The sequence below is a fragment of the Rhincodon typus genome, chromosome 41 (assembly GCF_021869965.1).
Source record: "Rhincodon typus isolate 14 chromosome 41, sRhiTyp1.1, whole genome shotgun sequence".
In the NCBI taxonomy this organism is placed as follows: Eukaryota; Metazoa; Chordata; class Chondrichthyes; order Orectolobiformes; family Rhincodontidae; genus Rhincodon; species Rhincodon typus.
The window spans coordinates 6,675,681-6,687,403 of NC_063372.1; the positions used below are offsets into that span (position 1 = coordinate 6,675,681).

Here is an 11,723-nt window from a genome sequence, read left to right on the forward strand (position 1 = left end):
TGCAGCATATACGCACCAGTTTCCTAGTTATCAGCTGAAGGAGGGTCACTGGACCCAAAACATTAACTGCCTTCTCTCCACAGATGTTAGCAGACCTGTTGAATTTTTCCCCCTCCAGCAATTCCTATTGATTCCAGTAACTCTATGTACAGAAATAATTATTTCTGTACATATTTACTTACCTGGGGAAGTGGTGTTAGACTGAGCAATGTAGCACACTTAAATGCTACAGAATGACAGCTTTTCCCCAGAACAAAAGCTCACTCCAACAAAAGTGGAGAGAATTGCATCTACGCTATCACACTTACAATACATGCTCAGCGTGTCAGGAAACTACATTTTTGACAAAACTCAGATCTGGTAGCATTAGTGGGAGTCCTGAGAGCAAGAGCAAGTTAGGCCTGCACTGAGGCTCACTGGAACACTGTAGCAGGCCTGTGGCAGAAAAAATGTTAGCTAGGGAACAAGATGTGTTGAAATGGCAGGCAACTGGAAGCTTGGTCATTTCTGTAGACAGAATGTAATGTTCTGCATTGTGGTCACCCAGTCTGCATTTCAATTCTGTAAAATCGATAGAGGAGACCACACTGAACAGCAAATACAGTAGTCTAGCTTAGATGAAGTGCAGGTAAATCACTGCTTCACCTGGGAAGGTGTGTCTGGGGCCTTAGATGGTGAGGAGGGAAGTAAACATGCAGGTGTTGGGAGTGGAAGAGTTCACTATGGGGTCCTGGAAGGAAAGTCCCTACAGAATGCTGACAAGGAAGGGGAGGGGAATGTGTCTGGATGCTGAGGTTGGTAGGGACTAGGGGGACACTAATCATTGTTACAAAAGGGAGGGGGTAAAGGCAGAAATGCACTGACCACAGTAACAGGGAATTCTTAGTTGAAGGAAGGGAGACATGAGGGCCCCCCCCCCACTGCAGAAGGTAGCATTGCCAGGACAGATATGAGAGATGGAGAAACGTGATGGAGTCCTTGCAGGAATCAGGGTGGAGAATGTATAGTCAAAAGGTAACTGTGACAGTGGGTTTGTAGTGTACATTGATGGCCATCCTATCCCCAGAAATGGAGACTAAGTGTCAAGAAAGGGAAGGGAGGAGTCAGATAGACCAGGTGGTGAGGACAAGGTGGGAATTAGAAGCAAAAATGAAAAGTTTTTTTGCAAAAAAAAAAAAAAAAAAAAAAAAAAAAAGATGTCAATCTACATGAGAAAGTTGAGGGTGGTACCCTATAGCATCCAGCTATGTGAATTATCCATGGTAAATGCACGGGGTGGGGGGGGTGCGGTGCTCTTCAAAGGGTTGGTGCAGACAATGGGCCAAATGGCCTCTAGCTGCACTGTAGGGGTTCTACATTTAACTTCCAGGTGAAAGACAAAGTCTGGGATTAAAGCAAATGTGAAAGACCAGCCTTGGCTGGGGGTAGGGGCAAGCTGATCAACCCAAGCTGTAATGGTGGAGGAAGAAGAGGATTAAAAACAAAAACAAACAACTAAAAAAGTGGATATGTACAATAAAAAAAAAGTGTCAAGATGGAAACAGCTATGCTCGGTTAAATAGGACCAGGGGCAAAAGGCATTTTGTACACCCACCTCCAGCTGGTTACATCCACAGGCTCAACAGCCAAAGCACAAATCCCTCCAGAAACTGTTGACAAGTCAGATATTGAAATCTAGAACAATCCACTGCCTGTTCTGAAGAGTCTTGAAGATAAACTTTACACAAAATTCCATGAAGCAGAATAAGTTGATAAACCAAAAGTGTACACTTACCAGCTACCACCTTCAGTTTCTACAGCGTTTGTGGGGTCCGCAACCGTCTGTGCCACTAACTCATTGAGATATGCAAATTCTTGCAGGTCCTGCCATTGTGATAGATTAACCTTTAAAGAGATCATGAGGATATTCGGAACTATGTTGAATTTCACAACTAATTGATCAATTTAAGAGAAAAGAAAAAAGATCCTGAAAAGAGAATGTTCTCATTGGTATACCAAAATGCACAAGTAATTGGTCACTTCAGTACATGTAAAAAGCCACCAAGTTGCTTCACAAGTAATGAGCTTGCAGCTCCTTCAACTTTGTTGCATTGAGACAAAAAGCACTTAATTCCCTGCAAATTCTGCCTTAGAATTTGATTATCCAGAAGTCTGTTCTAACTAGTCAGAAATACAACATAAAATTAACTTGGAGAATTTAATCCTACAGCAATGGCAGGGATTTTTTCCTGAAGTACGTTTTAGCTGCTGACTGGCACAGGAGGGAGGAGCACTGATTAGGAAACATTAACAGCACTATTTCACTTCAGTTTCCCCCCCAATGTTTGTTGCACTCCAGCCCTCAGCTCAAATACAAAGATTTCATTGCTTGCAATAAGAGCATAAACAGAAGTGGTTGCATCCTTCAGCGAAAGTCAGTTAAATCTGGGCACATCTGTACTCAAAAAAAAAAGCAACTCTCAGGGCTAGTATATTCTACTGGAGCAGTTGGGCCTCGAACCTGGGATTCCTGGCTCAGAGTTAGGGACACCAAATGTACCACATGAGCCCTCTGAGCACATATGCATTCCATTACAAAAACTGGAGGAGAATAGCTTAAAGAGGGAAAGCTCAACAATTACAAGGCAGAAAGGAACGCAGGGATGTGCTGATAATGTAGGGTGGCAGCTAAGTATACAAACAGTGGGCTCGTGGTGCACTTAGTCTCCCCTACCAGAGGCAGGAGGCCCAAGTTAAAGTACCACCTGTTCCATCAGTGTGTCATAAGATGTCTGGCCACAGGGAAAGAGAGAGAGAAGATTAAAGACATCCAGACACGAGGGAAAAGTGGCTCAAAAATAAAGTGCTGTAACTCCAATATGTAATTAGATTTTAAAACAAAATTGCTACTTAAAACATTGCTGGACGTTTTAACAAAGTTGCCTTAAACACTTAAACTGTTCCCTTTTGAAAACAGCACTGATTTTGCGCTTTAAGCATGCTGCTTTGCTGAAAAGTCATTAGCAACTTACTGCATAGCGGACAGACTGCACTCCAGCTGCATACTCGGGGCTGGTTTTATGCGAGGCAGCTTGCCATGCTGACTTAAATGCTTCCTGCTTCATTTTACTGGATTGACTATTGTTGGTGTATTTGACAAAACATGCAGTTGTACAAACATGAAACTCAACAATAAGACACCACATTTCAGACTTTGAATAGTTTATTAATTTTTCTCATCTATTAAAAAAGCCAGTGGTTACTGCAAAGCAGGTGAGTACAAATTGCAAGAAAAAAATTAAAAATTTTTTAAAAAGTTGTTTGCTAATACCATTGCATAAATGAAGGAAAATGCCAAAAGAAGGTGCTTCACAAACAGTTGGAGGAATCCAATGTTTAGCCTATATAGTACGGTAAAGAACATTAAAAAAGTGGGGAGGAGGAAAAAGGATGTGCAAGAGGCTAGATGGTTAAAAAAGTATAATTGTTGTATTCAAAAAAATTGTTTCTGATCACTGTTTTACAAGGCTGAACTAGGCTAAAGCATTAGCATAAGCCAGCAAAGGACAAGTTAGGATATGGGTAGTAGTTTTGAATCCATTTCACTTAACAGAATGTGAAAGATTGAGGATCAATCAGGTTTAAGAGTCCATGGGTAACATTGACAGTTTTAACCAATCTTTCAAGAATGAAGGGCAAAATAAAGTTTGGCCACAAGTTAGCAATTTAAGAACAGAAAGGTCAAGAAGTGGTTATGGTGAGAGGGACAGGTAGGCAAGAAGAAAGTGGGAAAGGAAGGGCGATGGGTATTTTGAAAGCTGGTCAACAAGAGAAAAGGAGACAGATGGCTGTTTAGTGACTAGAAGGGAAGGTAGCTGGTCAGCAAATGGAGTCTGATGAAAGGATGAAGTGCAGCAAGTTGACAGACAGAAAGAGCTCAGGAGTACAAGGGTAGGTAGCTATTTTCCCAGCTTACTTCTTAAAAATAGTCCATCCAGATCTTGTAATGAACACAAACCAATCATGCTGGATATACAGACACAGCATGCAGAGAGGTGGGACAAGGGCATTAAAGTAATGGCAAGGTATTGATAGAGTAGATCAGAAGCTCAGTATGTGGTGAGTGAAGGATCTAAAACAAGCAAGGTAGGAGTTTGAAATCAAAGTTGCAGGTTGCAGGGGAGAAAGTGAGTGGATCCAAGTGGGGAGGGAAATAAACCGGAGAGAAAAAAGGCCAAATTGCGATGAAAAGGGTGGCTGAGTGTATGGATAGATTTAAAAAAAAAAAGACAGCAAAATTAGGAGGGGAAGATTGAACATCATGAAGGCTGATTAGCTCACTGCAGTGGGGTGAGGAACTCTTGGAAAGACTGGCCCCCTGGAAAATAGAGTAGTTAGTAACACCATCCAGCTTCAAGTCACTTATGCTGAGTTTATGGCTGCACCCTATTCAATTCCATCACTTAAATCAAATCAGTTTAAACTGAATCTCCTGGACTCTTCACATATTGGAAGGAATGGCATGGTGACTTAGTGGTTTGCACAGCTGCCTCAGCACCAGGGACCTGGGTTCAACTCCATCTTCCAGGTGACTTGTAGAGTTTGCACACATTCTCCCCAAGTCTGTGTGGGTCTCCAAGTGCTCCAGTCTCCTCCCACAATCCAAAGATGCGCAGGTTGGTGGATTCCCCTGTGGGGAATTGCAGGGCTACAGGGATGGAGGCCGAGTGGAATGCTCTTTGGAGGGCCTGCTTGCCACACTGTAGGGCTAAAGACCTTTCTTAGAAGATCTAAGATGAAATGTCCTTAAAAAGATAGTGCTCAATTCTGATCAAACTCCACCTTTTAAACAATTTTAAATTCAAAACAAAAAAGTAGGCATAAAATAAAATATTTCATATGGTCTATGAGCATAGACAGTCTCTTCCAGAATCTGAAGAAATGATTAAATCCACCTCTGAAAAGCAGAGATAAAATGATAACAGCTCAGTGAGATAACTAGCCATCTCCCAAGGATGAAAAGGCACTTGAACTATTTGCAGAGACATTTTAACAAATACATTTATTACATTGACTTAATGTTTCCAGTGTAATTAGCCTGTACATTTCAAAACAAAAGATGACATATCGCTATTGCTATTAGTTCATTTGCATTCAAAGGCTCAAAAAGTATTAATAGCAGGCAAGAGTATGAAGCTTACCAAAAGTTTCATGGGGTTCTTTGTATTCCCTGCATGCAGTGTCATGGGAGTGTATGGATATGTATATTTACTCCCAATGGCACAAAGGCTTAATAGGCAGGCTCCCCATTAATACTCTAGCAGAGGTCCACCAATTGACTGGACAGTGAACTGGAGCTCTAGTGCCATTCCTCATTCCTTTAAAGCAGCTGAAACCGTTAGGTGGGTGGAGACTTGAGCTTCTGTGATGTATTTGGAGTGTGGACCTTCACATGCTATTTCAATAGCCTGCAAACTTTAATTACAACAGCAAGAGACATTCATAATCCAGTAAAGTTTGAGTGTATTAATTTCATAAGGGCATTCCCACCTTTACCAAATTCAGTATGCATGTGCATTACATGGAGTGAAAGTGAAGAACAGAATATATTTTACAGCTAAAAATAAAACCTAAGTACATGCACCACAAGCAGATCTTCAATGCAAGTTTACATTTGCTCCAATACAAGTGAGAAAAATACAGAACTTGAATACAGTTTAATAAAATTGGAACAAGAAACTCCCTGCTTAAATCTACAATATATGCTTTGTAGCAAGAGGAACAGGGGAAACAAGCAGAGATTTTTTGCACTGCAGTCACATGCTTATTTCAGCCAGGCTAATTTGCGCCTAGCATAATCCCACAACAGTATTGTGACAAATGCTGCAGGAAGATTGATGAAAGTTAGAATTTAGTGAAACATTTCTTTCCAAGAGAGTCTTGATTACAAAAAGGGTCAGTTGCAACTTCTCAGTAAACCATCAGTGTGTGCAAGTAGACAAGGAGTCTAGGAACATTAATGCAAGTATAGATCTGTAGTCACTAAGTTCATGCCTTGCTGTGCATAAACTAGATGGGTTGTAGACAGACCTTGGGTAAAACAAGGACAGTGATTCTCTGGAAAACATAGTAACTGAAAGTTTGACAGGTATTTTAAGCTGACTTATTCCATTCTTCCCTCCACAGACTGTGGACTCAAATCTCACTAAAAATTTCCAAAGCATATAACAGAGGAAGATGCCCAATGCAATATTTAAGACAAGTGGCATCTTTCAGCTCAAAAAGATGGTTAAGATATATCAAATAGTGATGCACTATTCCTGGTCTGCAAAATTCAAATAATCAGTCATATGTCTCTAAACAAATGTGGGAAATATGAATCCTCACCACTGGAATGAGGAAATTATATAATGAAAGAGAAGACTGAAGCTGCTTTCCAACCTCTCTACAACACTGCTTTGTTAATGTAAAGCCCCAATCACTTCTGCACAAGATGAGAAGCAAACTTCAGTTCAAGTAAAAAAACCAAAGACACTTCAGCAACATCCAAGCACTTATTGGAAATGTCTTGAAAGTCAGAGTGCTGTTGGAAAGCACTGTTTCAAATGGTAACAAGAGGAATCAATTTTTCCTAAGGACTGCTGTTATGTCAGTCTTCAGTACTTTCTCATCACTTAAAACGAAGTGGTGTTTCGCCACTTTGTGCTTACTGTTAGTTGTAAAAAAAAAAGTGAATGGCTGAAACTTTGATTTATGCCTGGGTCAACACTTGTGACATGAATGTGAACAGTTTAAAAATGAGAGTGATGACTGTTTAGAGTACAGTAAGGCAGAGACAGGAAGGGTCCTGCTGTTTGTAGCAGGAGAGATAGGTACAAACAGCATCTGGTCCCAGCAGCTTATCAAAAGAAAGCAGTGTGGCAGAGATCTCGTTACTTGCTGGATTAGCAGAGAATGGGATTTCTGGTTTACTCAGCCCTGACTTAGGAAGTTAGAAGCTCCAAGGTGGGAGCATTGTATTGTGGGTACTATATATGGCAAAGCTCTAAAAGCAGAGAATTTTGAAACCCTGGTTCAGAAAAGGATAATTGCTTTTTACAAGCATGGTCTCAGATCTGTATATTACTTGGCTAAACTGCAATTACAACATTTGAAGTATATTGAGGTTGTAGTTTAGAAGCCCTTAAAATATTACAGCTACCTTATGACAAAATGCAAGCATAGCTCCTGGGGTTGTAGGAGGTTCATAGATAAATGTCTTTTTTTGTTTGACATTATAACAGGGCAAAAAAAGACAGAAAAGTTAACTATGACAATGCATGCAAGGGAATTACCACCTCAACTGTTCAAATGGAGTGGACTATTCATTGTTATTTGTACAAAATGAAAGCCAATTTGGACAGGAAAGAGAGAGACCAGGCTGAGGAGGATTTTAATTTGGAAATGCCTCATGACCAAAAACCTTCCACTTCAAGGTAGGCAATACAAAACAGGTAAACAGATTTCAGTGTTAGATGTGTTAAGTTGTTCATAAATAATTCAATGCAATAACAAGGTCAGGAATTAAAACTTGGTGTGTATTAGAATTGCAACACAATAAATTGCTTAATCCAACTTTAGTTGAAACTGCAAGTGTCTGCTCGGTTTCCAACCTCCCTCAACCATCTGTTTACCCTATCCCTAAAGGGAACGATTGAACCATGATTCAAGCTAAGTTCTAGTAACCCATTCCACTGCGTCAGTCCTCAATACCTCTTGCAGCCCAATAATCGCTTTTGTCTGTTCCTACCCTTCAATTTTAAATTCACATTTTAAACCAACACTAAAAATTGGATTTAAAGGTTTAAAAACATCAACAGATCTGTGTGTTGCTCACCTAGGATCCCTCTAACCAGAGAATAAACAGAAATGCATAGCCTGGAAAAGTGGATTCACATCTTGGCCCAAGAAAAGAAAGAAATGTTGTGAACCCACCATGTCACCGATTAGAAACTATATTTGGTTATATTAATAGAAACATTGAAGAATGGTGGTATTTTCTTCTGCAGTTCAGGGTAACTACATTCATTTGGACAGTTACACCCACCAGATTTCTTTGACAGCGTGCAGCAGCTTCCAGCTACAGCGGAAACCTTTTTTCTGCATGATTTTAAGAGTCCTTTCCTACTCTATCTTCATTTATACTTGGAAGATATTCAAATGATTGTAAAGAGAACTCTAGATATACATCCAAGTCCACCAATTTGTGGACAAGTTGCTCAAATTCTAACTGGCAGCTGGCCACTGATTATACAGAGGACATTAGTTTGGAGTAATCCAATTCTTCCAGCATTTTCATTCACTCTGCAAATCTAGATTTCCCCCACCTTCCCATAGCAGTCAGTGAACAGTTTTAAAAGAAAAGCTCAATGTTATGCTAATCTCCAGACAGTGTGTGTGTTCACTAAATGAAGTGAAATTCATAACTTCAACCATGCAAGGACACCAAAATCAGACTATTTTGCAGAGGTGAACAGGTCAAATATTTAATAAGGCTAGTTTTGCAGTACCTATTCTGTTACTGGTTAGGCATTAAAACAAAAACCTAAAATAGCCAGAACAATTTACTAATCCAGAGACTGCAATGAATTACAGGAGAACTGAACAAAATGCTTGTAGAGTTTATAGAAGTGGTCAAAAGTGCATTTTAAAAAAAGAGCAAAAATGTCTTATTGGAATGCAGTAAGTGCACTATTGATTGAATGAAATCTTAATGCATTGTTGGTTCATTAAATCTTTCCACAAGGTCCAGTTCAAAATTTGAATTTCTCACATTAAGCCAACAGGAGCTGCTTGACAAGTCTTGGAAGAGACCACAGCAAAATCAAAGACACTATTGCATGTATCTTTGATTCAAGACAGTAACCAGCAGACACCACACCCCAAGGAAATGATAGAAGTAAAAAAGTTTGTGTGGCTAAATTCACCTCACCGAGTGAGTCAACATTTCCCAACAATCCTCAGAAAGCAGTCCTCACTTGTGTCTCAATTGACCAGCTAACCAGTCCAGACCGCTGCAGAGACCATCACCACTGGTGGCACACGTGGCCTGAATATACCAGACGCGGTTGCGCAGGGCATTCAGGCCCAGCTTGTCTGTGATTTGAGCTGCACTCATTGCATTCGGCAGATCCTAGGAAGAAGAGGCAACATTTATACCTCAGGATTACAATGCTTCACAGGAAGCCTGTGAAACTGTTCTTATTCCCAAAGCCCACATGATTTAAAAAACAAGCCCCCATCCCCCCAAACCTTGCCACAATAGTAAACAGTGAGGATAACAGCAGAAGGCATTTAATGCAGAAGCATTAAGTGATGAATTTTGCAGGATGGAATAGAAAGATTAAAATAAAAAAGGTATAATACTAAAAAAGAGATACTAGGGAGTCAGGTACAAAAATCTTTGCAGGTAACAGAACAAGTTGACAAGGCTGGTTAAGGAGAACACAGGCTTGCTCTATATAAAAAGTGTAAATGTAAGGAACTTCTGCGCAACCCATTGGTTAGGTGGAGGCACAGCGCCAACTGTAGGCATCATACCAAGTTTTATCGAGGCTGAGAGAGAGTGTACCATCAACTTATATTTTAATTTAGTGTCTTCGGGGGAAAAAAGGTCAAGGTACTTCACAGAAGTGGTCAAGTCAAAAATATTTTGTTACTTGGTATCAAGTTAAGGCAGCTAACCAAAAACTTTGTTTAAAAAATGGTTTAGAAAGGAACATGAGAAGCACAAGACAAAGCAGAAGAGAAAATCCTTTTAAGCTCAAACAGCATAGTCAACAATGGGACACCAGTGAAAAGTGGAAATCATTGCAACAATAAGAGATCTCAGCTAAAGGAGATGGGTAGGGGGGTGGTGCTTAACCCTAGCAATTGGTTGAAGAGGTTGTTAGCTGAGCAAGGATCAGGTTGAAGAACAGGTCAGACGTTCAAACATGAGGGAGCAAGTGAAGGAGGAAAAAAAAAATTGGCAAGCACAGATGGGACAAGGAGAATTATTCCTAGTTACGATCTAGAACATACTGCCTGGAAAAAAGGGACATCAGAAGCAGAATCTGTAACATCCCAAAAAGGAATGGATCAATACTGAAGAGCAAGTCTCCAAATCCCCAAAGCTAGGCAAAATGATAGTAAAACACAGCATCTAGCAACTGTGGTATTTGAATTGATATCTGAATTTCAAGACCAAGAATTAGCTTGCTGGCTTTATCATAAAGACAAACAGGCTGATACGCTGATCTTCATTTAGCGGTGATAACTGCGCCACTTGCAAGTTCCTTATTCTGCAATGCAGTATTTGCAACAGCCAGAAATTAGAAAGATCCATATGAAAAACACAGATCATTTTCCTGTCGAGACTCAGGGCAGGGGAGACAGTCTGGCTCGTTGTCATGAGTAGTCATTGCATCTGGAACAAAACATTGGGCAAGGATAGAAAATTCATGCATTTGTGCCATTGATGTTCAGAGCAGGATGTGCAAAAGCTGGTGATCCAGACTGACCAGCAATTAACTGCTTGATGCAAAACAGATTATAGTGGAGCTGTTTTACTAACTTGTCCAACTACCTTCGACTCCAACGGTTCATTTACCTGTTTGTTGGCAAAGACAAGAAGAACAGCATCGTGCAACTCATCCTCTCCCAGCATCTGCATCAGTTCCTCACGTGCCTCAGACATACGCTCTTTATCATTACTATCAACCACAAATATCAATCCTAGGGGATTTAAGAAAATAAGCTCATCTCAGATGATTAATATTTCTCTTGCTCTTAGCCTCTCCTTTCCAAGTCCTTGAAATCACCAACTCCATGACCAAGGGCAGGCAGGAAATCTAACAACCAAGGTTTATTACACAGAAAAATATATGTGGTTCATTGTTGTAGGCCCTTTACAAGCAGAGATGTGTGTTAATTCACCATAATAGGAACCTTAAATCTGAAAGAACAGAAACAAGAGAGTTAGCCAGTTTCTTGAGCATGTTCAGTTATTCAACCAGATCATTGCTGATCTGCATCTCATCAATTCTGCAAACCCTTCAATAATCTTATGAAGGAAACTTCAGAATTTAAAAATCAGTTTAAGCATCATCTTTGAGAGACACTGAAAAGTAGTTTGATTCCTGAACAGCCTCTCCAACTATAATGTTGCTCTCATTCTAGATTCTCAGTAGGAAATTAGATTTCATTTTCTTTCCCATTGATCTAGCAGAGTCACTTTATAGACCTTGAGATTGGAGGAGAATTTAAAACAGTGAAACAAGTTCATGCAAGTGTCAGTTTAACCCTTTTAAAGCCCTGGTATCAATCCAATAATTGAGTGAGCAAGTGAGAAAAACTAGGAACCAAAGTAACGACCAGTGTCTAAACGCAATACCTCCTGCGATGAAGAGATATTTAAAAACAACAGTTTACATTTCTATAAACCCATTAAAAGAAACATTGAGCCATACACAGAACCCAGAAACAAAGACCTCAGTACAAGATGCCTCTTCCTTACTCTTGAAAAGGAATGCTAAGCAAGGCCAATTTATTTTAGATGGAAGCAAAAAAAAAAAAACGAAACACCTTTATACCTTGTGTGTTCTGAAAGTAGTGACGCCACAGTGGTCGGATTTTGTCCTGGCCACCAACATCCCACACAGTGAAACTGATGTTTTTATATTCTACTGTCTCAACATTAAAACCTGAGGGAGAAACAAAACATG

At 40.1% G+C, this 11,723-nt stretch overlaps 1 protein-coding gene across 8 annotated transcripts in view; it reads right to left on the minus strand.

Moving 5' to 3' along the window:
* Positions 1–11,723, minus strand: part of LOC109926329 (ADP-ribosylation factor 1-like) — a 28,125-nt gene that overhangs the window by 8,915 nt on the left and 7,487 nt on the right. For 5 of the 8 annotated variants that reach the window (XR_007265896.1, XR_007265895.1, XM_048618951.1 and 2 more), the window contains exons 3-5: positions 11,592–11,702; positions 10,610–10,734; positions 1,775–1,884 (exon numbers count right to left, since the gene is read on the minus strand). Coding sequence is in view for 6 of the 8 variants with exons in the window: in XM_048618951.1 (XP_048474908.1) it covers positions 1,775–1,884; positions 10,610–10,734; positions 11,592–11,702 (346 nt within the window). In the remaining 2 variants the exon portion in view is untranslated. Of the gene's footprint in view, positions 1–1,774; positions 1,885–5,020; positions 9,152–10,609; positions 10,735–11,591; positions 11,703–11,723 lie in introns of those variants that run through there. The other 3 variants (XM_048618947.1, XM_048618948.1, XM_048618949.1) reach the window with 1 other exon arrangement.